We start from the raw sequence: 24,669 nt of genomic DNA, 5'->3' as shown, positions 1-24,669 counted from the left end.
GGCCCACAGCCGCTACCGCCCCGCGCCGCGGCCGCTCAGCGCAGTTCACAGTGGCACGGGGCACTCACAGGCGTACACTGGGTTGCTCAGCGCAGTTTATTGTCGCACGGGCACCCGCAGCCGCCGCCGCCGCCATCGCAGCGCCCAAGCACCGCCGCCCCCGCCCCTGGAGCGGCACCCAGCAGCGGGCGGGGGGCGGTGGCGGCGGGACGGGGGTGAGGGGGAGCAGCCAAGGGAGGGCGAACCCCGCGGGGTGGGAGGACCCGCGGCTTCCACCCCCGGACCTGCGCTGCCCGAGATCCCCGCTGTTCTGGGGCAAAGTCCCACCACGCCGGGGGTCCATCCAGCAGCCGGACCCCGTGCACTCGCCCGGGCCACTGAGCGGAGCCCCCGCACCACAGCCCTTTGTAAGGCCTCCGCCATGGCCCCTCACAGGGGAAGGGGGTTCCGGGGCCCATGCTGGCTGCCCCCCAGCCAGCCCCACCGTGGCCCCCCACACTGGCCCTCGCAGGGGAAGGGGTCCCCTGTTGCCCGTCAAGCACGGGGGCTCATGCTGGCTGCCCCTCACAGTGGGCACGGGGAGGGGGCTGCGTGGGGGCATCCTCCCGTGCAGCTTAGCAAACCCCCAAGTCTTGGTGGAAGGAATGATCGGGGGGATTGTAACAGCTGGGGAGGAGGTCCACATGTCCAGATTTCCAGAGGGTTCAGAGGAAGGGGTTGAGCCCCCCGGGCGCGGACGGCGGGGCCGGGGGGCCGCTCAGCGGCAGTAAAGGCTGCGGCAAGGTGCTGGGGAGTTCGGGGAAGGTGCCAGCCTGCGGAAAGGCACTGGCGGAGGCGGGGAGGGCAGCGGTGGCGGCGGGGACGCTGCTGAGGGGCAGCGGCAGGGATGCGCTGTAGGTCATGGAGTTGGCGGGGTGGCCGGTGGGCAGGCCGGGCACTGGCGAGCTGGTCCGCATCTGGTTCAGAGTCGGCTTGGGCTGTTCGGAGAGGCTGAAGGGGTTGGTGGGGGACGGCGTGCTCAGACCTGGCAAAGAGAAGATGGGACATGTCAGGACAGCCAGGCTGCTTCCAGCAGTTCTGCTCCTCCTCCTTCTCCCCCACCACCACCTGCCCAGCGCAGGGAAGCTCCTGGCCAGCAGCCCTGCAGCACCTACCCGAGAGAAAGGGGTTGCGGGTCTTGGAGGCCGGAGTAGGTGCGACCAGGGAGTCCAGGTTGACCAGGGAGGAGGCGGCAGGGCCAAGGAAGGCCTCGGGAGTTTTACAGTCCTTCCGATCCTTGCCGGATTCAGGCAGGGAGTCAGCCAGGTTGGCAAGGTCGAAGCTCTTTGCCCCATCCTGCCTGGTGCTGGGGAACAGGTCGCCAAAGGGGTCGGGCTCTGAGATGGAGGGAGATGAGACACATGAGCCAGCTGGGAGACACCAAGGGTGACAGCACTCTCCCTTGTCACTGCACAAGGTGGCTGACAGCACATCTAACCCCAGGTCACAGTGTGACACAGTGGGGCTGAGCCTGCAGCATGGCCTGCCCAAGTATCCCCCAAGCCACCACGGGAGACAGCAGAGGTAGGGACATGAGCACACACAGAGACTTGGGCTGCTCCCTTAGCTGGCCATACCAAAAAGCAACTACACACAAGCTGGCCAGCCCTAGAACTGCCTCCCTGCCACAGGTCAGCACCTGCCCACTCCCAGCTCTTACCCACAGGGCTGCTGGACTTGGCCGAGGAGGGCGGCTGCGAGGGCTCCTGCTCCGGCGGCTCGGGCGGCTTTGCAAACGGGTCAAAAGCATTCCCCCCTGGAGCTGGGGGGAAGAGGGGACACTCAAGGAGGGGAGCAAGCAGGGAGGTGTGGGGCAGGAGATGGAAGGGCAGGAGAGAGGCAGGGGTGGCTGCCTGCAAGGAGACAGAGAAGAGGGGATGCAATGCAGGGCATGGGTTTGGGGGTCAGGAATGTGCACTGGGGAAGGCTTAGATGCGCTAGATCATGGGATCACTGCAGACAAAGACACCCCTACTGCTTGCAGCCATTACACCATAACAAGCAGGTCCCTTTCCCAGCCCCAGCAGGGACAGGTAGAGGGGACAGGTCTGCAGCAATGCTTTAGCAAACAGCACTGGCCCCCAGACCAGGTTCTGCAACCCTCACCAGGGACCAAAACAGGGAGCAACACATGCAGGACCTGCACAGGGCTGGCGGAAACACCCACGAGGAACTGAGAGTGACGCTGAGCTTTGAAACACAGGCTGCTCCAACAACTGTTTCCCAATCTGCAACATGTCACCTGTGACCAGCAACGGTCCTGTCTAGTCCTGGCAGGGTGTACAGGGGTCATTTGGGTTGAGCAAATAGGTATCACTAATGGGACACAGCTGGAGGGGTGTGGGGCTGCCACCTGCTCCCATCAGATGGCTCTATTAACTGCCATGTTAATTAAAGCAGCCTGTTCTGTACAAAGATAAAGCCTAAAAGTTCCTTGAAGTCTTCAGGATGCTGAGGGATGAGCTAAGGGACAGGAGGGTGGGGAAGGGGTGTTTGGGGAGCTGGTTGAAGGGGGGAGAACCCAGAGATGCCCACTTGCAGGAGGGTAGTGATGGTCAAGGCTGTCCTCAATCCTCAGCAAAGCCAAAAGGTCCATTGAGCCTCTTACCAGGGGTTGGAGGCTGCTCAGGCACAGCAGCCCAAGGGTCAGGAGCTGGTGTAGAATTGGAGCCCTGGGGGGCTGGGGGGGATGCTGTTCCCCAGGGGTCTGCAGGAGGGAAGCCAGAAGACATCGGTGCCTTCCCCCAGGGGTCAGAGGCTGCAGTGGTGCTGGGGGGAAAGTCCCAGGGCCCAGCAGGGGTTTGCTGGGATGAGGCGCTCGCCTGGGACAGGGGCTCCCCACCAGGGTCCGGCACTGGCACCCAGGGATCCGCTGCACCGCTCCAGGCAGAGGCCACCGGCTCCACTTTGGGTTTCATATCTGGAACAAAAGGGAAACTCTGGGAGAGGGGAACAATGCAGAGCACAGAGCAATGCTGAGTGGTGGGTATGTGACCATGGCTTCCAGCAGTACCACCTGGGAGTGTAATGGAGTAGGCACCAGAGAGAGAAGGCAGAGGTCCTCATTGTTGAGCTGCTGGAGGAACAGAGGCAAGGGACAACTTTCTGCCATTGCCCCAAATTCTGGCAGCCTGCAAGTTGTCCTCACCTGTCATATCCCATGGGTCAGCAGACGTGTGGCTGGAGGGGGCTGGCGCCGGCCCAAATATATCTGCCAGCTCCAGAATAGAAGACTGCGGACAGGAAGGGAAGAAAAAGGTGAGAGGAGCCTGGGGCAGACCTGCAGGATCACCCCCGTGTGGCCACCCAGCCTCCAGTGCTATACCTGGCTTTTCTTCATCTTATCTTCTTCTTGCTCTTCGTCCCTGCCTGGGGCAGTCTCCTCCACAGGTCTCTGCTGCAGGGAGTTCTCCCCTTGCCAGGTCCTCACTTCCTGTGGGGACAGGGGATGGGGCCTGTGAGCTCAGCAGCCCTGCAGACAGCACCTTCTCCAGGAGACACACCCAGCACAGGAGCTGCCACCCAAGAAGTCCCAGCATCTGAGCAGACAGCTCCTCCAGGGCCGAGCCCCCCAGGAGAGCACTCAGCAGACAGCCCGGAGCAGCGAAAGCAAAGCGGGCACCGGAGCCAGGCGATGTTTTGGGCTCCGGTGCCACAGAGAGACCAAGTGCAAGGAGAGCGGAGCGCCAGGGCCGCAGGACACAGGTACCTTCTCGTGCTCCTCTTTGCTCAGCGCGAGCGCGAGCTGCAATTGCCTTTCTTCGTCTGTACTGGAAAGTGGAGGAAGTGGCTTCTGGCAACAGAGGAAATTGGGTGATATTTCAGCTTGCCCTCGACTCGCAAGACTGCTTGGTGGTTGTCCCTGTCCTTGCCACTGCCATTCCAGCATTGCCTGCCTGCACAGCATCTGTGCCCATCCAGCTGGCCCTGCCTGCAGACACCCCCAGCCCAGTGTCCCTGTGCTCTCTAACCAGCTCCTGCTCAGGTTCCGTGCAGCCCCTGCCCAGCTCCTTCCCCGATCCCATCACCTGCTGCTGGATTAAGGCTGGGATGACCCTAAATTAGGCAGCCAGCATCTCCCCTGGGAGGTTTTTGGGGACCCTGGTGCAGTCAGTGAAGGAGAGGAGTAAGACATCCCCTTGCCCTGGCAGCCTGCTGGGTAAAGATGGTTGGTGACATTGACCGGCCTCAGTTTGGGATTCCTGCCAGCCCCACACCTAGACCTGAGTAGACTTTGGGGAGAGACTGTCCCTGTACCACCATGGTGGCCCTGATCACTGCCCCATGACACTTTTCCAGCAGTGTGGGGACTCATGGGGGCTGGGAATGGGTACCCTGATAAGGGTGTACGTGTGTCAACACCCATAAATGTGTGTACATGACTGTGCAGCCCAGATGGACTCCAACAAAAAGGCAACACTTTCCAGAGAGTTTCTTCAGTGCTCACTGGAACAGTGTAAGGATGCTATAAATACTCCAATTCCAGGACAAAAATAGGGATATACACCCTGCTTTGCCTCCAAAAGAGCCTCCATCAAGCAGGGAAGACTGGCAGCAACAAGCATCATCTCTAGAGCACATCCTCTGCCTGGCACAACTGAGCTCATGGTGCTGGCTGACAACTTCAGGGGATGCCCACCAGTCCAGCCATGCAGCTCCTTGGTCCCCATGCTCCTCTGATTTTGTGTACTGCCTGTACCCACAGGCTCGTGCACGCTGTGCTAGCTGTTTGCTGGTGGCCAAATAATCCATTCTTGGTGGAAAAGGGGCCAGCAGACAGGAGAAGGGACAGCCTGAGGTGGCTTCACACTGGGCACAGCATCTCACTTGCCTGATTCCTCCTGGGGCCGTTTCCCAGTGCTCCTTCTAGCCTAGTTTGAAAGGACCAGACAGTGGGAGGGAGCATCTGTGAGCCCCCAGCTCTGGGGATGCTGCTGGCCTGCACCCACACAAACTGCTGGGCAAGGCTTTGCCTCCTCAAACCTCTGTGGGTAGGCAAGAGGAATGGGGAAGCTTAGACCAAAAGTCCTCAGCAGAGGAGGGCAACCAGGTTGGAGGGGGGTGGGCTTTGGGGTAAATCCAGAAGACCCCCCAAGTTCACCCTGGGGTCTGGGAGGCTGGACAGATCCCAGCCTGGTGCTGTCCTCTCTAACATGAGAACAGGGAGCAGGGGCAGCCCACACCTCCATCTGCCCGCTGGTGATTTTGGATCCAGACACAATGCGAGCAGCCTGGTACAGTTGCAGGTACATGCACCAGCCTCAGGCAGCCCTCAAAATCCTGCCTCTTCCCAGGGAACTGACCCACTGTGTTCACAGATAAAGCAAGGCAAGGGAGATGCCTCACACCCCAGGACAAGCAGGGCCACTCTACCTTCTCTGCCTCCTCCCGACTCATGGCCAGCGCCAGCTGCAGCTGCAGCTCCTCCTCTCCTGTCGTCTGGGGCCGTGCTTGCTCCAGGTCAGAGGCAAACCGTGGGGATGAGGATGATGCTGGGAGATAAAAGAGGAAAAGGGGAAGGAGTGGCATCAGGACTTGAGGTATTTTGGGAAGCACATCAGCAGTTTCCAGGCCTCTGTCCCAATACCCAGCCTCCCCAGGAGGTGTAGCCACACTTTAGAGCTCACTACCTTGAACAAGCCATGAGTTTAAGGCTGGAGGCACCACCAGCTGCCACTGCTGCTGGGGACCACCACTGGCCCAGCCAAATCTCTGCCCTGTGGTGCAGGACGGGCTTCACCACCACCATCCCAAAAGATGCAGAAGAATGACGGGCACCAAGCAGGTGCAAACCAAATGTAACACCTGCCTCCCCTGAGAGAGCCCGAGTGAGCTGCCAGTAACACTCACAGTTGAATGAGGAGGGTGAGCCCCGTGCCCGGCTGTAATCTTCACCGTAGGGGGATGCCCGGCGGCCGTAGGTGACCTGGTGGCTGCCGCTGCCCATGCCCTCCAGGGCCATGCGCTCCTTGGTCTGCAGCGCGTGCGCCCGTTCCTGCTTCAGCCGCTCCTCGTCCTTCAGCAGCGCCATCACCTGCTTCACCTTCTCCCGGATGTTGATGCCCTGGTCCTTGCCGTCACGGTCCACATACTGGAAGTCCTTCAGCGTCTGGATGGTGTAGAGGTTCTCCCGGCACTGGTGGGTCACCTTCTCGGAGCCAGTTTTGATGAGGTAGTCCAGAAGGGTGAGGGCTTTGTAGACGTGACGCCAGTTCTTGCCGCTGTCGTTCAGCCGCCGCCAGATCATGCCCATGACCTCGGCAAAAGCCACCGTGTTGAAGGTGAGGTCGGCGATCTCTGACATCAGAGAACTGGGAGGACCCCAGGGATCATTGGAGGTGGCCTCCCGCACCTTGATCTCTGCCTCTGAGTAGTTGTGCACGATGTTCTTCACCTGCCGACGCAGCGCCGAGGTTGTCATGGCTGTGCGGTGCTGGAGACCTGCTGGTGGCAGGCAGGAACAGTGGAGAAGGGATGAGTGAGCACGGCCACAGCCTCACCAGCACCTGCAGCAGGGAACAGTGACACAGAGATCTCAGCATCGCCCCAACCACCAAGACCCATTCCCAGAGTCCTTGGCTGGCATCAGGGACATTTCTCAAGGTGGATGTGACCATCATAGGGGCATCAGGTGCACCCTGCTAGGCTGCCACGACTCACCAACTCAGACACACAGGATGCTCAAGGGGAAAAGAAATCTCATGGCAAGTGATACCCTGAATTGCCAAGCCAAGTTTTGACTCTGGATTCAGCAACATTTGGAGATTCTACCCTGCACTTCTGCTTCTAAAAGTAATCATCTGAAAATGGCAGCTCACTCCTCCAGATCCTGTCTGCCTCAACTCCACTCTCCTGGCAAAGCTGATTTCAGACCCTCCCAGCCCTTGTGCAGCCACGAGTTCCCCTGTACACCCAGATGCACTACCTGCACCTGCAGACAGCCCTGCTTGTCCCAGTTGTCAGCCCACGGCTCTCAGTGCTGTCAAGGCAGCATCGTCCAAACCCAAAACCTCGTCATGAGTCAGAGCCTGTAACGATTCTCTAGTGCTGGCAGCTGCTCAGGCAGGTTTTCCCAGCAAATTCGGTAATTTTACTCCCGCAAGAGACTGGTGAATTCAGGGTGCTAACAGCCAGTGGTGGGTTAGCCAGCAGGATGGATAATGCAATGCCCCTCTCACCAAAACCCCGAGCTGTCTGAGCCTCCTCTGGACCACAACACAGGGGCAGCAGGGGTTGGCATGGCTGGGAGCTGCCCTGGTACCTCCCCATGGGCAATGCCTGTCCTTGGGATGCACTGCACTGACACAGATACAGTGATGTGGGGCAATCTGGACTTGTCCTCACATGAGCCCCTCACAACCCTGTGCCCTGCTCCATGCTGGTCCTAAATCCTCACCTTCTCCCTGCGTGGTGAGAAGACACTGTTCACTCTCATTTTATCAGAGAGTCAAGCTGAGGGAGAGGCAGAGGCTGCTTTGCCCTCGGCAGGGTTGCACCGTAGAACTGGGGAGCTGAGCTGCTCCCAGAGCCTTCACTGCAGCTGTGACAAAACTCACTAGCAAATTTTCCCCCATCCAAGATAACACATGTGAGCAGAGGAATATCTCCCCCACACAGCAGTCTGCAGACAGCAGTTATCAGTGTCCATTTCATCACCCCCCTCGGGTTCCAGTACCTCCCTGGACTGCAGCTGCTGCACCACATCCAGCCCTCTCCCAGCTCAGGATACCACTCCATCGCACTGGAGCTGGGCCAGGCCTCTGTCCCAATACCCAGCCTCCCCAGGAGATGCAGCCCACAAGCCACGCACGGCACCCACCACGGTGCCACACAACCCGCACGACCAGTCCAGCACCTCCTGCTCCTGTGGGCCAGCAGCCAGGTGCCCCACAGCTCCGCCAGCAACATCTACTGTGAGTCAGAGAGGAGCCTGGCACCGCCACGCTCGCAGGCGAACAAAGTTTCTCTCGAGTCGGTTCCCTGCACCGATTCCCTTTCGCAATGCAGCCCGTCAGCGTCAGCGCGGCCTTTGGATCCCGCCGGGAGAGCCCGTGGTGCAGTCGGCCGGGCCACTGCCCGCCTGGCACAGAAACCCTCTGGGACAAGGGCAGCAACACGGCAAAGTCCTCCAGGACTTGGCTCCATGCTCTGCTTTCCACCAACACCCAGGTGGAGATAAAAGTCACATTCTCCAAAGGTGCCACCAGCCTGGAAAGCACCAGCAAGCACAGTGGCAGTCCGAAGAGGGGGCAGGATGGTTCCTTCTGCCTCCAACAGGTTTCCTAGCCGGACAAACCCCAGGGTCCAGTGACAGGCTCCCGGCATGGCTCATCCTGGCCAGAAACCTGACCCCAGCTGGACTTTGCCGCCATGAGATGGCCTGGGAAGTCTGAATGGAAAGAGATGGGAAGCATGGGCTGGGGCAGGGATGAGAGGAACGTAATCAGGGCTGGAGCTGCCAGCGGGGTTTAGAGCTGCGGGTTTATCAAAGACAGAATCATCCCCCCCCTCCCTGGAATATAAAGGGAGTGAAACAGAAGCTGTGTGGGAGATAAGGCAGCAGCACCCAGCAGCTCATATGGAATTACTGCAGTGACCTTGACCAAGAGTGGCCAGGTGGGAGAAGGACACGGCTGCGGGGCCAGGTCCCCATCGCCCGCGGCCGGCGCGGGGGTTGCGGGGGCGACGCGGGAGCGGCGAGGGGCGAGGAGGAACGGCCGGGGGGGAGCGGAAGGGATGGGGGGGATGCAGGGGGGGCAAAAGGGGCCAGCGAGGGGAGGGGGGCCGGGAGGGGGATTTACAGCTCCATCCCTAATCAGGTGCAGGGCTGAGAGGAGCGGCGCCCGCCATGGGGAAGCAGCAGGGAACGGCCCCCGCAGCGCCCTCCGCCGCGCCGCCGGCTCCCGCAGCCGCAGCGGGGGCCCAGCCTGGCCCAGAGGCGGCCGGCACCCCCTCAGCCCGCGATGCTCCAGCGCCCAGAACCTTCCTCCTCCTCCCCCCAGCGCTGCCCGGTGCCAGGGGCGCGCAGCCCCGGTTACCTGCGCGGTGCCGCCGCCGGTGAGCGCGGGCTGGAGGCGGCCGCAGCCGCCCGCTCCTGCTGCGCGCCGCCGAGTTGCCGGGCTGGCTGGGCAGGTCCCGGCGGCAGGTCCCGGCTTAACCCCTTCGGGGCCGCCCGGGCACCGGCAGAGGCGCTCAGGCCCCCCCGGCGCGGCGCGGCGCAGCGCGGTGCGGTACCGGCCGCGGGGGATGCGGCGCCGAGCCCCTGCCCCGCCGCATGCGGGAGGCGGGGATGCTGTAAATGCTCAGTCACTGCCCCTTCTCTGGCAGCCAGCCAGGCGCTGCTCGCTGCTGCCTGCGCGCCTGTATTCCTTTTCCTTCCCCCCCCCCTCCTCCCCCCCCATTATTTTTAGACAGAAATCCACGTCCTCGGGCGCGGAAGAAGCTCCGAGGGATGCCGACCCTCCCCACCTCGCAGCTCCCTCTCTGCTACCCAAGGCCACACTCGCGATTTGGGTTCTTTAAATTAATTTTTTTTTTCTTTTGCTAGGATCTAATTTTGGAGCGGGTTCTTCCCCTCTCTGAACATCTCCCGGAGCCTGGCTGGGCGAGAGAGGGAGGCATCAGATGACATGACAAAATAAGTCATGTCTCTCGATCATTTTAATGCCACCCCCTCTCTCTCGGCCTCTGCCTTCCATTTTAATCACTGACAGGCCTTCAAGTATTATGGATATATAGAATCTTTTTAATATCACTGACATTTTCCATGAGATGGAAAACATCTCAGGTGTGCTGAGACATTCTGGGGCGGGAGGGGGGGTCGTGCCTTCCTGCTGCTGCTTCCACCAGCCACACAAAATGCTGAGCTGAGATCCATCTTGCCCCCAGGGTTCTGCCTCAGGTCTTCGGGGAGGCCGTGTGCCTCTGGGGGTTTGCAGATCTCAGCAGCCTGACATTCCCAACAGGCTGTGCCCGTGCAGGCTGAATAAGCATCTAGTCCCACTCCCAGCTGCAGTGTGGGAAAGGAGGATTTCCAGCACCGAAACCCTCTGCAGGTCAGCCCAGAGAACATGCCAGCTCGGGAAGTGCAGGCATTCTTCACGGCAGCTCCATGGGCTCCAGGCTTCCTCTTCCTCCATTCCCAGTGCTCCTGCTTCCCCGTGTCAGATGGTGAGGTAGACAGCTTGCCTTTCTTCAGGCAGTGATTTTTTTATAAGCAAAGTGAATCTCTCCATGGGGAGAACATCCCAGGAGGTGTTTTTGGAGCTGTACAAATGTGGTGTATCTTTGTGGGGGGTCCCAAAACCCCACAGTGGGTACAGGACCCAGCAAAGCACTGCTTGCCCTCAGCAGAGCCTGGCTGCTCACCCAGACCCCCTCTGCCATTGGAAATGTACTGACATCTTCTGCTTGCCTCATTTTCCTGCAATTCCCCCTCTTCCCATCCTCACTGGTGGTGATGGTGTCTTCAGGCCCCGCTCACGTGATGGGTTTGGAATGCAACTCCCAAGGCCAGGAAGGCTGCTCACCTTGGTTATTTAGCAAACACAACACAAATTATTAACACTAATACAAATAATGCCCACGCTTGGGAGAGGAGAAGGAATAATTTCCTTGCCTGGCTGCAAGGACTCAGCCTTAGAGTATCCTGCAGAGTGCAGGGCTGAGAGCCCTGAGGGTCTTGCTTCTAAGGTCAGAGCCCACAGCTCACACTAGGCCTGTAAATAAGAGGTGTATGTTTCTAAAGCTACTCTGCAGAAACCACCTCTAATTCCACTGCAGTTCCTGTTCTGTTACTTCCACAAATCAATGCAAAAGAAAAAAAAAAATCAGCTGGCTCACAAAAAGCTGCAGCAGGCAGACAGCAGAGTACCACAGTTGTTGGCCAGCACATCCTTTCCTGCATGCTCCTTGTACCTCATTCCCTGAGGACACTCTTGCCCAAGGCTGGAAGAGGCACTGGCAATATTTATGACAAAAATTTATGACAAGAAATTAGACTATTCACAGGTTTGTTCTCCTTTGCAGAACTTCTATGCCGCCCACCTACCCTCTGCTGTCAGTCTCCTCCCTGGAAGGGACAATGCCAGCACAGGACATTCTTCCATTGTACGTGACTGATGTAAAACTTTCATCTACCCCATGTTGTATTAACAGGTTTTCCTGTGGGTAGATGGACACATGGAGCCTGGTTTCAATAGGCTGGACTGAAGATATGGATGGGCTTTATCATCCTTTAAGGTAAAACTACCAAATGAAAGGATTCCTGCCTCTCTGACAATCACGTTGCCTCTAGAACATGCAGACTCCCTCTCTCCTAGAAACAGATGGCTTGAGCAGTTTGAGTTGGGCAAATTCACAAAGCTGATAATCATCTCCAGGGAGGCAGGAGCAATTGTCAGAGCCTGTGAGACACACCCCAACTTCAGGCCTTTTTCCTCCTAATTCTCAAAATGTTGCTGAAATTCTCACTCCAGGAATGCTGAGCAGAGACATTCCCTTTGTGGGTCTCTGCCCACTGAGCCAGAGGAGGCTTCTGCTGCTACAGAAGCCAGAATGCTTCCCCACACCCCACTATGAGGAAATATCTCAAAAGATGAGGAGCCTCACCTGGCCAGTGAAAAAAAACAAGCTGTGCTTTGACATGGTATTGCTGGGAGCCAAGGGGAGAAATAGATCTCTCCCCAGGGAGAGCACAGGAGTTAAAATGAGAAAGCAGAAGGAGCAGTCATTGCACACTCCATGTGCAGCTGCAAGCCCAGGGACAGGGCCATGTGCCCAAGGGCCCACCTGGAGCCACTGAGCTCATGGCTGAGCGATGCTGAGCATGGACAGGCATCTGCTGCTTAAGAGCTCCAGTGGGATCACCATCCCCAATTAATGATCTGCACTGGTGTCATTGCTCTACAGGGCCAAAGCCTTTCTGGGGAATGCTGTCCAGCAACTTTAGCAGGAAGGTGGCACTTAGTGACACCAGGCCAAGACAGACCCCACACAGAGCTCACTCTGCCCTGAGAACCTGCTCCCAGTCCAATGTGCCACACTCAGGCCTGGGATGCCTCCACAAAAAGCCCCTTGCAGCAGTGATGCACACAGATGGAAAATGGTGATGGAGCCCAGACACACAGGCAGATGGACAGACAGGAGGAGTGGCTCTAACATGAGGACTTAGCATGGCTCACAACTTTTATAGCACAAATTTCACTCATTTAAGAGTGATTAGTCTTGGAAGGAAGCATGAAAAACCTGGCTCAGAATGGGGTGTGGGTACCTGGAGCTCAATGGAAAGAGAAGGCAAGATCAGCACAAGAAGGAAATCTGAGAGTGCAAAACCAGGCAGGGTGGCACACCCCTTGGGACAGTGTTTTTACTGGGATCCAGAATGCCTCAGAGAAGCCTCCTGTCAGCAAGTCCCAAAGGGAGACTGGACAAGATGCCCAAAATAAGCTAAAACCCAGGATGGATTTGTCTACTCTCCTGGTACCAGTATTCATGAGTACAAGGACATCCTGTTCACTCATCTGCTAGCAAAGCACAATCAAGACACAAAGAATATACCTCATGTTAACTGGCACTTTTAAATTCTCCTTTAGCAGAAATACCAGTATTTTCCAGTCTTAATGTTTTCTGAGTGGTGATACTTCTTGCCTTGTCTCTTCTTGGGAAGCATCATCTGTAGCAGTAACAGATGATCTAGCAATAGTCTCACATCACAGTGTGTCAGAAAAGAAGCAGCCCGGTATTTGTAACCACTGAATCACTTCAGAAAGAAGAATCTCCACTCCATCTGTGTAAATATGGTTATTTATTTTATTTTTTTAAAAGCAAGTCTATTTCTACATACAAAGGGCTTCACTCCCACTTCAGAGCATGTTGCTCCTTCAGATCCTCAAATAACGACACCATTTTGCTCACCATTGAATCCAGCAGCCTGTAAACCTGCAGAAATTCAAGGACAGCTGCAGTGAAAACACATGAGGAAATCCTGAGGCTGAGACTGACAGAGAGGTACATTTTCATATGGGCACACACACAACCACATAGAAGTGGGAGCCTGCTGCTGTCAGAGCTCTAGTAATAACTTCTCTGGCTATGAAGTGTGTTTAACATTATCTGAGGTACAATTAATTCAGCTGATCCCTCCAGAGTCTGCAAGCAATGCTAAAGACATCCCAGATAGAAGTCCCGCATGTGGCTATGTGATGGCTGGATTTCTGCTAACAGATTCCAGGCTGAAACAAATTAATTTGGATTTCACACTTACCTTGCTGCAGCACAAGGGACATATGTCTGCCAGTTTTCTGAGTTTAACAAAATGCTTGCCTCTCCCCCTGAGCCTCAGTGTGCCTTACAAGAAAAGAACAAAACCCTGCCAATGATACAAGCTTTGGTTAGACTCACTTCAATGTAGAGCTTTTCCCGGTATGCTTCAAGTGAAACGGGGTCCACCTGCTCCTGAACAGGTTCTGCTGCCACAGCTGGAGCTGCAGCTTCCTCTTTCACCTCTTTCACCTCTTTCACCTTGTGCTTCTCATGTCTTCCTCTGACGGACTCTGCTCCTTTCATGGCCTGCACAGAAATGGGAGATACTTGATTCTCATCTTTTGCTTTCAGCTTTCTGCTGCCTGAATGGTCCCAGTCAGGGACAAACCAAGGAAAAATGGGACATAAGTCAGGACACTGATCAGACTGCTTCAAGATGCATCTCCCAGCAGCAGCACCTCTTTCACTGGGTTGAAAATTAGTTCAAACTCAGGATACACAACCTCAGGATGATCACACTGTTCCCAGCACTCAGGGTTCACCAGGCATCCCAACACCTACTGCTTTCTCCTTTCCTGATGTCGCTCTACTTTTTTTGCCTTCTTTATCCTTTTTCTCTTCTTTCTTAGTAGCTATTTTGTCTTCCTTTCCTCCTTTTTTTGCTCCTCCTTGCTTTACTTCCTCTACAAAAGAAAGGATTTCAATTAACCAAAAGCATCCACACATCCAGAAAGTCCATCCCACTGCACTAGCACAGTGGGAACGCGTTACTTTTGCAATATATTATCCTCTTTTTGTTAATCTGAGATGTACTGCACTGAAAAACAATACCTTGAAGACTTCTTTGTTTAAATAAGGTATGAAGAGGTCTCATTGAGGCATTATTTGCTGGGTCAGTCTGTATGAAAACCATGGCTGGACCTAGCTGAATTAAAAGGCTTTTTTTGTGGGGATGTTTTTTTCCTGATGCCAAACCACAGATCCCAATTAGTATTGTTACTGTCACACAATCTGCCAGTTATTTTCCAGATGCTTCTTCCTCAGGGAGACATGTTGAAATTGACATTTCAGTTCAAATTCATCATGTTTTTTGCATTTCCAACAGCCCACAGAAAGCAGTTGCTGTGCTAAAACTGCCATTTACCTGTTTCCTCTGGAACAGCTTCTGCATAGATGTCCTTCTTAACCAAACCAAGCACGGATCTCAGCCTCAGAGAGTGACTCACCAAGTCATCAATTGCTCCACGCCACAGCTGGAGGCTGAGAAAATGGTCAGGATCAGAAGGGAGACAGTGCAGCAGCTGCCACTTGGTTTGAGCCTCTCCCAGAAGTGAAGGCACCTCATAGCTGACAGCTGCCTGTGCAACTAAACCAACAAAACAGCACCCACTGTCTAAATACCTGTGCAGGGGGATCCTAAATTGCTTTCTTCATGTTAGAGCCCTCCGAGGTCTCAATGGTTTGCAAATCAACAGGCTCCCAGGAATCCATAAATATTATTGTGAAACTAGGTCTGCTCTTCAACATGACACACATTGGTAAATCTACCTGCTCTGTGTTTACCAAAAGGAACCTGCATCCTTCTAATTTAGAAGCAGCTCAAAGCTGTTGATATGTTTACAGTCTGAAAGCCTGAGCAAAGAACAGAGAGACTGTATGAGGGAGGAGACAGTTACATGAGTAAAAGGGTACAGAAAATACCCAAAGGTTTCATAAATACAGACTGGAATAGTCTTGCCAGAAATAATCTTGTACACTCTCCAAAATTACATGCATTTAATATTCTAAACTTATCTCCAGGAAAAAAAAAAAGGCATTTGGGTCCTAGACAGCTGCTACAATTAAGCTATAAAAAACCAGAGTGCAAAGATGACTTCTAGACCTCCTATAATTATGTGCACTCTGAATCACAACACTTGCAAGAGAGCTTGCTGAGGCTGTTGATCACACAATGTTTTCACAAGCTTTTCCTTGCAAAGGTAACCCACCAGAGTGGATACAGAAGGTCTAACTGAGTTGGCCTCTGTTCAACACAAAGCTGCAGAGCTGCCTTATTGAGCTGGGTCAGTGCTTCTTCCTGCTGCTCCTCCCCGGAGACTGACATTATAGCCTGTGAGAGAAAATTCACAGGGGCTGTGGAACACTTCTCAGTCTTTATTCCCAGGCCCTGAGCTCAGTGGAGCAGCCCACAGCTCTCTTCCTGGACACCAGGCTGAACCCAGGCTGCACTGGGCACATACACACCCAGATGGGGCTTCCTACACAGTTAGGATATGGCCAAGGTACCCAGGATCTGCAGAACAAACCCAGATTCCCTCATCACACTGATATTAAGCCCCTTTGCAACTTCAGGTGTTCTGGGAAACAGGGATTCTATCAAGCTAGAAGGCTCCCTAGTAAAGCTTAGTTATAAAAAACAACAGAGAGATTTCCAAGAGAGCACTACAGAAAAACCATTGGCAGAATCCAAAGCACTCTTGCTTTAATAAAAGGAGGTCTGTATTTTATCCACAGCCTGTCATGAGTGCCCCCCTAGTTCCCTGATGAATAGGAAGGGCTCTCCAAGGAGAAGAGCCCTTGGGGGAGCCACAGGAGGCTGTAAGCCCAGCCTGCCCCCACATTCAATCCTGGGCTGACAGAAAGCTAATGGGGAGAAGAGCTTAAAATATCTATTATATTGTGTGCTTCTCTTTTCTTCTTCACACAACAGCCCACAAAGGCTCTCTTGGGAATCTCTTTACAAGAGCACTGAGGGTGTGGTCAGCAGAGCCAACACACATCATAAATCTTGCAAACTCCCAGCATATTGGCAGCAGCCCTTTAGGTGGGCCCACACTGGGGCAGGCTGGGCTGTTTGTAGGGGAATTAACACACCATCAGCATGTGGGAACAGAGGTTCCCACCTGTTTAAAGTCATCGAGGGAAAGGTTCCATCCTGAAGGACCTGCTTCTTCCTCCTCTGTGCTCTTTTTCCTTGGAGCATCCTCTGATGCATGCTTCCCACACGGGAGCTCAGTGGTGCTGCTCCAGACAGAGGGAGGCTCCGAGGTGCTCTCCTGGCACTCCATGTCCTCTTCAGGGCTCCTCTGCTCCAAGGGCACTTCCTCCTCCAACGCTGAAGGCACAGTCAGGTGCTGTCTCCATAGTTTATGCAGCTGCTTTACCACTTGATGCTGATAATGCAACTGTGACAATGGGGGAAAAGGTAAACATGAGCTGCACCTTCCCTCTTCCAACCCAACTGTTAAAGCCTCCATGGCAGACTGCCAGCTCAGAATCCCAGGCACGCAGCAGCCCCGTGGGTCTGCCCTCCCCACTTATTTCTGTTGTGCAGTCCATCCAATAGCAAACATCACCTTGGGGTTTATCCTGTGGAACAGCTCCTCCTCTGTGACACAGGCATCCACAGGAGATGGCGTGCGCTCGGGTGTCCGAATTGGCTTAAGAAGGTCATTCACACATTCTCTCACTATGGCAGCACCTTCTCGAGCAGCCAGCTCACTCTGAGACACCACAACAAGAACAACACGTGTCAGTCCCCATTCCACATGCAAACACATAAACTCAGTCCCACCTGTAACCACACTATTCATTATACAGAGATAAAGGACACAAACAACTGCAAACCCTGCTGAGCAGAGCAATACTTCCAACAGCTTTTCAAATAAACTCTACAAATCCTGCCCCCAAACTATACTTTTCAAAGCACAGTGTAATTTTCAATTTATACCTTAACTGCTATCATAGTGTACAGCAGTCAATCCCCTTCCCATTAAGTAAATAATGAAATTAATTACCAGCAGAAATTTCATTCTTTAAAGGACCAGTGTGAACACTTTAGGAGACACAATCATGTCTTTAGTAACAACATTACAATAGACTGCAGAGTTCCTCATGTCATTTTGCAAACCTGCTCAAGTATGTGCAGACATTCTGTAAATCTCACTCTCAGCAGTAATTGCACAACAATAAAAATACCATGTTGTCCACTCCCACCCTTATCCTCTATTTGCATATAAAGTTCAAAGCTCAGTTACCCAGCTACATGCTTGGTTACCTCCAATTTCTCTCTGAAGACAGCCAATTTATCCTCATACACAGCAATTCCCCAAAGGGTCACCTGAAGCAGAGCTCCTCCTAATAACAGGGGATGTGTCCTAAATTCCCAGGGCTCGCTGAAAATGCCTGCTCTCTCTGACTTGAAAATAAAAGAAAACCTCAGAGTTTCTCCAGGCAAAATTACACCTGAAATAAGAGAGAAAATGCATTGGGTGTGCAAGAAGCCACCTGGTTAGCCTGACCTTTTTCCAACACCATCCCAAGTGTCCTTAACTCTCTAGGAGACTCTTTCCCCATAGTTTAGCTGGTTATCACACTATCAGCTATCATTCTCCTTCCAGATTTAGTCTCAGTCCCTATGTTCCTGAACTGGCCTTATTTCCATTGCACTCTCCTTCTACAACAAGCTCACTTTTCTCTCCAGAAGATTATGACCTGTTTGCCACCAGAAAATTATTCACTTCTCAATATTCCACCCATTTACACTCGGAGCAGAAGCAACCTCCTTTCCTTTAAGTTCCAGGAGAGGGATCTGCCTTGCACAGCTCTTTTGGGGTGAGTCAGCTCTGACACCCAGGGTGGCTTCCTCAGGAGAAATCACCCAGCAGTGCTCTGCCATTAGTCAGACTCCACATCCCAGGAAACTCCCAAATTCCTGCTCTATGTTTGAGGTACAAAGGTCTTGGAGAGCAGCAGGTCTCATACCTGGTCTGGTATCAAAGTAAAAGCAAGGCACTCTCCTCCCCCTGGTTTCTCTGGAGGGGATCTGCTGGGGAAGCCTCATCCAGTGGTACCAAATGGAAGCTCTGCCATCATTGGTCACTGTCAGGAAGCTTTCAGCCTTCTCACCAGCCAGAGTCTCAAAGGTGAGGCGGGCAGCAATACCAATTTCCTTCTACAAGGAAGAGGAACAATTTCTACTCTATCTGGTAGGATTTATCCTGCATGAAGTCATAGCTCAAACAAGGGGTTGAGCCTTGGTAAGAGAACTTGTAAGGCAAGTCCAAAGAAGTGGCCATTTCACAGACAAAGCCTGGGAATCTGAACAGCACACCACAACCAGAGCCTAGATCTCTCTGGAGCAAACACAGGGACACTCTACTATGTTCACAGTAAATCCCCCATTCTGTGGCTTTGGGATGACAGTTGTTGTACAACTGTGACACAGGAGCTCAAATAGGCTTAGCTTGACTAAACAATTAAAATCTCAACATTACCCTGCAAGCAGTGATGCCCTTGATCCAACGAGCAGGCTCGCCACAGAAAACTAAAGATGGAACCTTTTCAGCTTCTGGAACCTCAGTGAAGGAGTCACCTAAGGAGTCACTGCTAAAGAAAACAAAAGCCAGCATTTTCATGGAGTGAAATTCACTTCCAGAGAGGGGAGAACCAGGGGTGAATTACAAGACCCTGTAAGAAATAATCCCGTTCATTATTTTCTCACACAGTACTCTCTTTAGGGACAGAGCCCTGCAGATGTGGTGAACCCATCTAGCTACATGTCACTGGCAAGGAGGACAGGACAGCCAAAATATTAGAGAATGAAACCTGTCTAAGTACATGAGTGAAAAAGGACAAGAGGCTCTCTTGTTACAGATGTGCCTGTTACAGATGGACAGGATGGGGAAAACTAGGAAAGTAATGACAGAAGGCTAGAAAAATTCAATCAAATGAAGGTAATTGAGAGTAGAATCCCACCCTGGCTGATCTAAGCTCTGAAGGCACACAGACTGAAGACTGGAGGAAGAACCTCAACAAAACTTTTCTCTGATTCTTGCTCCTTAGACACAAGGCCCCAAGGCACAAAGGCTCCTAGATCTGGTGACTATAATATAAGAATCTAGTGATTATATATAAGATCTAGTGATTATAAGAATATGCCTTTTATTGTGTCCCAGTGGAGACTTGTCTCCATTCTGGATAAGAACAGCTAAGGATATCCTCCCAGACTGATGGTGCACACCCAAAATCCTTTATTTTGCCACAAAGTAGAACTTACGGGATCTCAATCTCCTCAGAAATGGTGGTAGGTAGAAAAGCCTTACTTGAGACAGATGTGAAAGGCTGCCCTCTCCCAATCACCTCCAGTCCTTCCAGATCCTGGACATAAACAGAAATTATCAACTCACAGTTGCTCTTTTACACAGAAAGGACATTAAAACACCAGACAAATGCACCAACTCAGCCAAGTAAAATGAAGTTGTGATATCTTGCTCCTACAATGGTTTTTAGAGGCATCCGAAGGATGCTCAAGGGACACGGAAAAGAACAAATTCTGAGATTCCCAAGAATCCCAGATGACTGCATTCCCCACTAGCAATGATGCACAGAGAAAGTGTCCTTCACACATTCCTCATCCTCAGAGACAGGTTTCAAAGACTAAAAAAGTGAGGTTTGTTCTGTTTGTAGGAGGAGGGGCCAACCTGCCTTCAGGAGATTATTTCAGCGTGTGTCTTCCACATGGGTAAAGATCTCTTCCCTCTGCCCCACAGCACAAAATCAAAGTCGTGCACCACTACTTGGCAGGTTTTTCTTTGCCTAGGTCCTGGAAGCTGCATGCTGCTGGTTTGAGGTCCTATTCTGAGGCCCCTAGACCACTCCATGCAGCACTTCAGGAGGTCAGACAACTCTTTCATAGGTGTGGCCCTTTGGAAATGTGGGAACTTCCATGAAAAACACTGTGGGACCAAGTTTTAGTTTCCTAATGCTTTTTTCAGATCCAACTCCTGACAATTTTGTTACTCTGCAGCAGCTGACAAGAGACACAAACAATGTCCTTGTTCCTCTGGTCTTACCGGCTTATAAAAGCCCAGCTCCTCTAGGAGAGATTGCAGCTCCTGCCGTCGATGTTTCAGGAAAAGACTCTTATCCCAGTTTAGGTGACAAGGAATCTTCTTCGGAGGCTTCAGACCTGAGGAAATACCAATACAAGAGCTCACTCCCTACACACTCACACGCCTAATCAAATTTCATTCTCTGCCAAACTTCGGCCTTGTAGTGTTTTAAAGAGGAGGCTCAACAGGGAAGGAGCTGCTTCTCCACACTTGTGCCCCATTTCTTTGGGATCAGCTCCCTGCAGTGTTCCCTTACCTGTTTCCCTCTGGACAGTTCGGGGTTTGCCCACATGAGTGAGTGGCTCTGGGTGCCCACATTCAGTCCGGGTCAGGGTCAGGCTCAGCCCAGTGAGTTCATCCCCAATTTGCTCAGGAAGGTTCCAGAACTCGCTTCCCACTCGGTATCCCTAGGGTGGCAAACAAGGCTCCCACTGATTCTTGTGGATAATGGTGCAGCTACCTGCTATTTTCAGAGGCACTTGAAGCTAAAAAGAAGAGGTCTAACCCTGACTATATGAGCATTTTAAAAGTCTATGAATTATCCATTTCTGCTGAGGAAGCCAAAATTTCTATCAGGCTGCTGTCAAAGACTAACTTTCTTCTATCTAGTGCACATGAAGGTTAAATGATATTAAAATAAAGCCTCACACAAATGCAAATTCTTTGACAGTGCTATAAATGTGAAAAAAATAATTAACATGATACTCCCATAACCCCCTTGTTCTTACCCATGCCCTTTTCTCCATAGCAATCAGTAAAATCCAAGCCTGAAATTATCAGATATTTCTGCCCCTGGAACAACAATTGTGACACGTTCCCATGCCACTTCCCAGGGCACAAGAGTCTTTAGTGAGAATCAAGAAATGCCACTTGCTCATCACCACTTTCCCCTGGCTGGTATAGATAGCACAGTTCAGGTTTTTATTTTTCATGTCCCTGAAAGCTCTGCTCAGACATCAAGCTGAGGGATTCAGAGTGGCTTTGATAAACATCTCCTGACAGCACTTCAGAGACTGCCTTAGAATGAGTGTCTGTGCTGTGTGGCAAGAGCAGCACAATCAGGACACACAGGAAGTGGGGCTCTCACCTTTCCAGGAAACAGGGCAGGGAGGCTCCGGTCAATGAGGTCACGTTCTTCCTGGATTTGCCTGTAATTGTCTGACATGTTCATCAGCAATTCATTCTCTGGCTTGTGAAGAATTTCTATAAATAAAAAAACATCACATCATTGGTGCTGCACTTCTGGGCACACCCTTTGCCACAACTGTTATTGTTCACCTGTAACCCACTTACACTGTTCCCTGCCAAACCCACTGCCCTCTCCCCAGCCAGAGCCACCAGCTCACCTTCCTACCACATCCAGAGCCAACAGCATGAGCAGTGTGGGAGCTCTGAGAACATGGAATTAGACTGCAAGGGCAATGGGATTAACCCTGGTGGGCAATGACTGCTGCAATTTGGGGTGGGGACATCAAACTTCTCCACCTGCACACAGAATTTCATAGAATGAGACCTCCTTAGCTTTTCTCACCTCCTAGGTGTTTCTCCTGCTTTTTCCTCATTGTCATATGATGGGTCCAGTTCTGGAAAGCTTTGTGCTCTGTTAGTTGGGCCTGATGTGCCTTTTCTTTCTCCTCTCCTCCATGTTCCTCTTCTAAAGCTGCTGCAGTAACATCTGGATGAGGAACCTTAATAGCATCTGCTAGCTGATGAGAAATGAAACATTAAATGAACCTCTCCATGCACACCGAAACAGGAATGGGAGAGGGGAGAAGAATTCTTCAGATTGACAGCACTGTTACATTAGCAATCTGAGAGGAAGGAAACCAGGGCAGTGGGGACACACTAAGATACAACCAAGTGTTTATCTGAGTAATGAGACACCAGCAATGGCATTGCTGCAACACCAGCCTGGCACCATCAGCAGGGCACATAGGGAAGAGGAAGTCTGTGTAATTGTTCCCTCCATGACCTGGTCCTGCACACAGGACTCCAAAACCTGCTGGAGCAGTTTCTCCAAAGGCAAACCCTCCCCCAGAGTGTGATGAGGCTGGGAAAACCACACCTTAGGCCTGCCCTGCTCCTGATAGGTGCTGGAAAGCATCAAAAGGTACTGCAGGCACCACACTCTACCTCTGGAAAAGTTCTATGCACCACCATTTTCCTAACTCTACAAACCAACCCGAGTGTTTCTTTTGGCCAAGGCTTCCGTCCTTAACTCCTGGAGACTTCCCAAAATGTGATGAGGGAGGATCTCTTCACAGCCATCATCAAACTGTCTTGATCCTACAATACACATATAAAAACACCCAACCCCAGAGGCAGGTCACTAAACTTTAGCTTAGCAAAACCAAAACCCAGAGGTAAGGCGTGAAGTTGAACCCTACCAGGAAAAGTCAGGGGTCCCATGGGTGCCTTGGGGGGAACAGGGTGTGCCACAAGATGTGCCACCTCCTTGGGCCGGGATTTTCGCACCAGGTAATTCCTCCGAACCGGAATTCTGGCGGCACGGCGGGCGAGGCGTGGAGCATGGAGCTGCAGAGGTGACAGGGACAGGGCAGGGAGGCACACACTGACTCACCTGCATTCCATCTCATCCCTTCAGGACACGCACAGCAGCCGTATCAGCACACTTCCTGTGAGGGTGCTCGAGTCCTGCACAGGCACTTTTCACATGGACGTGTAACAACAGGACAAGGAAGGGATGGATTCCATGTGCATGAGGAAGAGTAAGTTTAGATTACACATCAGGAAAAATTCTTCTCTGTGAAGGTGGTGAGGCCCTGGCACAGGGTGCCCAGAGAAGCCGTGGCTGCCCCATCCCTGAAAGTGTCCAAGGCCGTGCTGGATGGGGATTGGAACAACTTGGAATAGTGGAAGGTGTCCCTGTCCATGGCGGGGGGGGTGGAAATAGAGGAGTTTTCAGGTTCTTTCCAAGGCAAATCTTCTATGATTCTTCCCCTACAAGACACCTTACACAGCTGTGCAGATACCAACTCAGTTACTGTCTCACTCCTCTGGATCTTGGTTTATAACAGGGGCACAAAAGGAGAGTTTTAAATCACTTTCCAGAAGAGATTTCTGCTTCTGTGTCACTCAAATGCTTCCACTCACATACTTTGGAAGGAAAGCCATGAGAGCTTCTAAACAACTTACAGGTCTTAATAGAACAGAAAGTTGAAAATGTAATTTTGAAGATACAGATGACTTATCCTTCCATTTGAACAGACTCTATAGGCATTTATAACTCTTTTACTTTTAGCAACTGAACCTGATGAGCTGACATTTTATCATGATAAAAAACCTGACAGACAAAATGACATGAGAAACTCAGCTGCAGGAGTGACTTTTGGCTTAAGTAAATGGGCAGCACCCTCTGTTAAACACCCAGCAGGAGAGTGTCTGTGAAGACAGCTGTTTCTAGCAGTAAAAATACTCATACATACTTTCTCCAGGTCCTCCGCCCTTATTTCAAGTGCCTGGATGTCCTCTCCTTGCAGAACATATGGAACAAGCTCAGGCTCAGGCTTAGGCTTGGGCTCAGGCTCAGGCTCAGGCTCTTCTACAGTTGTTGAATAGGGTTGTTCCAAAGTCTTTTCCTTCTTGCCTAAAAAACAGACGAGGAGACTTTCTTCAGTCTCCCAAGAAGGACAATATTCCTCCCAGACTGGTTAATGATTTCCAGCTGAACTGTGTTTTGGGATTATTTCTCTTTAAGGTTGCAACAAACAATAAATTCAGCATTTCTTGTAACTGAAAGAGTGAACCTCTGAGAAGCTGCAAAGACCAAAGTGGGTCAAGTAGGAGTGGACTGTCTCACATTTTATTCAGATGAAAGACAACGGTAAGATAAATGCAAATAAATACAGATCCTTGCAGGTGGGAAGTTTTCAACTCTAGCTGCAAGTACAAGCACACAGGTTCCCTGCACGACAACAAAGCCCTGGCTTTCCAAAGCTGTTCGGGGCCACAACAGCTCTGAAACACAAACGGGTGCGGGGCAGCTCCTCCGGCACCGGCGGGCCAAGCCCAACTCGGGGGATCCCACAGCGACTGCTCCCCCTTAACCTGCGGGCCCCTCCCGGTGGGACCTGCTGCTTTTCAAACCAAAAAACCCAAATAATGACAGGAGGTCACTGGCTGGGGAAGGGGCTGGTTCCGGCCGCTCCAACCGCGGCTCTGCCGAGGCCGCAGGCCCGGCCGCTCCTGAACCGCACCCTTCTCCCGGCTGTACCAGGAGGACTCCGGTTCCGAGACCGACCTCCCCCCCGCGACGCCATGTCCCGGGCACTGGCACCGCGTCCGCCCCGCCGGAGGCCGCGACAGGCCGCTATAGGGCGCGATAGGCAGCGATGGGCCGCGACAGGCCGCGATGGAGCGCGATAGGCCGGGATAGGCCCCGATGGAGGGCGATGGGCCGGGATAGCCCGGGATAGGCCCCGATGGGGCGGCAACGGCCTCGGGCACCGCCCCC

The 24,669-nt window shown here is 52.8% G+C and overlaps 2 protein-coding genes across 3 annotated transcripts; both read right to left on the bottom strand.

Moving 5' to 3' along the window:
• Nucleotides 1-129: 129 nt before the first annotated feature.
• EPN3 (epsin 3) lies at nucleotides 130-9,174 on the bottom strand. 2 transcript variants are annotated; one of them, XM_058038588.1, is made up of 9 exons: nucleotides 9,078-9,174; nucleotides 5,890-6,545; nucleotides 5,413-5,531; nucleotides 3,365-3,472; nucleotides 3,188-3,272; nucleotides 2,648-2,959; nucleotides 1,700-1,801; nucleotides 1,155-1,376; nucleotides 130-1,024 (listed from the first exon to the last, which is right to left on the bottom strand). In XM_058038588.1, the coding sequence occupies exons 2-9, from the start codon at nucleotides 6,458-6,460 to the stop codon at nucleotides 705-707; spliced, it is 1,839 nt and encodes a 612-aa protein (XP_057894571.1). In that variant the 5' UTR covers nucleotides 6,461-6,545; nucleotides 9,078-9,174; the 3' UTR covers nucleotides 130-704. The 2 variants fall into 2 exon arrangements, with proteins under 2 accessions (XP_057894571.1, XP_057894572.1); XM_058038589.1 differs by lacking the exon at nucleotides 1,700-1,801.
• A 3,655-nt stretch (nucleotides 9,175-12,829) lies between these two features.
• MYCBPAP (MYCBP associated protein) lies at nucleotides 12,830-24,565 on the bottom strand. The gene is made up of 19 exons (XM_058038586.1): nucleotides 24,457-24,565; nucleotides 23,642-23,802; nucleotides 22,583-22,730; nucleotides 22,378-22,481; nucleotides 21,727-21,901; nucleotides 21,283-21,398; nucleotides 20,452-20,602; nucleotides 20,157-20,272; nucleotides 19,361-19,461; nucleotides 18,579-18,690; nucleotides 18,067-18,256; nucleotides 17,360-17,547; nucleotides 16,659-16,805; nucleotides 16,206-16,487; nucleotides 15,291-15,412; nucleotides 14,447-14,562; nucleotides 13,864-13,985; nucleotides 13,441-13,608; nucleotides 12,830-12,978 (listed from the first exon to the last, which is right to left on the bottom strand). The coding sequence occupies exons 1-19, from the start codon at nucleotides 24,473-24,475 to the stop codon at nucleotides 12,892-12,894; spliced, it is 2,625 nt and encodes an 874-aa protein (XP_057894569.1). The 5' UTR covers nucleotides 24,476-24,565; the 3' UTR covers nucleotides 12,830-12,891.
• Nucleotides 24,566-24,669: the final 104 nt, after the last annotated feature.

The sequence above is a fragment of the Melospiza georgiana genome, chromosome 21 (genome assembly GCF_028018845.1).
Source record: "Melospiza georgiana isolate bMelGeo1 chromosome 21, bMelGeo1.pri, whole genome shotgun sequence".
NCBI classification, from domain to species: domain Eukaryota; kingdom Metazoa; phylum Chordata; class Aves; order Passeriformes; family Passerellidae; genus Melospiza; species Melospiza georgiana.
Note: the sequence above shows the minus strand (reverse complement) of the source record. Positions and strands in the feature narration are given on the sequence as shown.

Coding starts and splice junctions, on each gene's coding strand:
- MYCBPAP (XM_058038586.1), bottom strand. Junction 21,902..22,377: donor TGGCCAAAAGAAACACTCGG/GTTGGTTTGTAG, acceptor ATTTCTCATCAG/CTAGCAGATGCTATTAAGGT. Junction 12,979..13,440: donor GGGAAAAGCTCTACATTGAA/GTGAGTCTAACC, acceptor GAATTTCTGCAG/GTTTACAGGCTGCTGGATTC.
- EPN3 (XM_058038588.1), bottom strand. CDS start 6,460: ATGACAACCTCGGCGCTGCGTCGGCAGGTGAAGAACATCGTGCACAAC. Junction 1,377..1,699: donor CAAGTCCAGCAGCCCTGTGG/GTAAGAGCTGGG, acceptor CCTCCATCTCAG/AGCCCGACCCCTTTGGCGAC. Junction 1,025..1,154: donor CCGCAACCCCTTTCTCTCGG/GTAGGTGCTGCA, acceptor TCTCTTTGCCAG/GTCTGAGCACGCCGTCCCCC.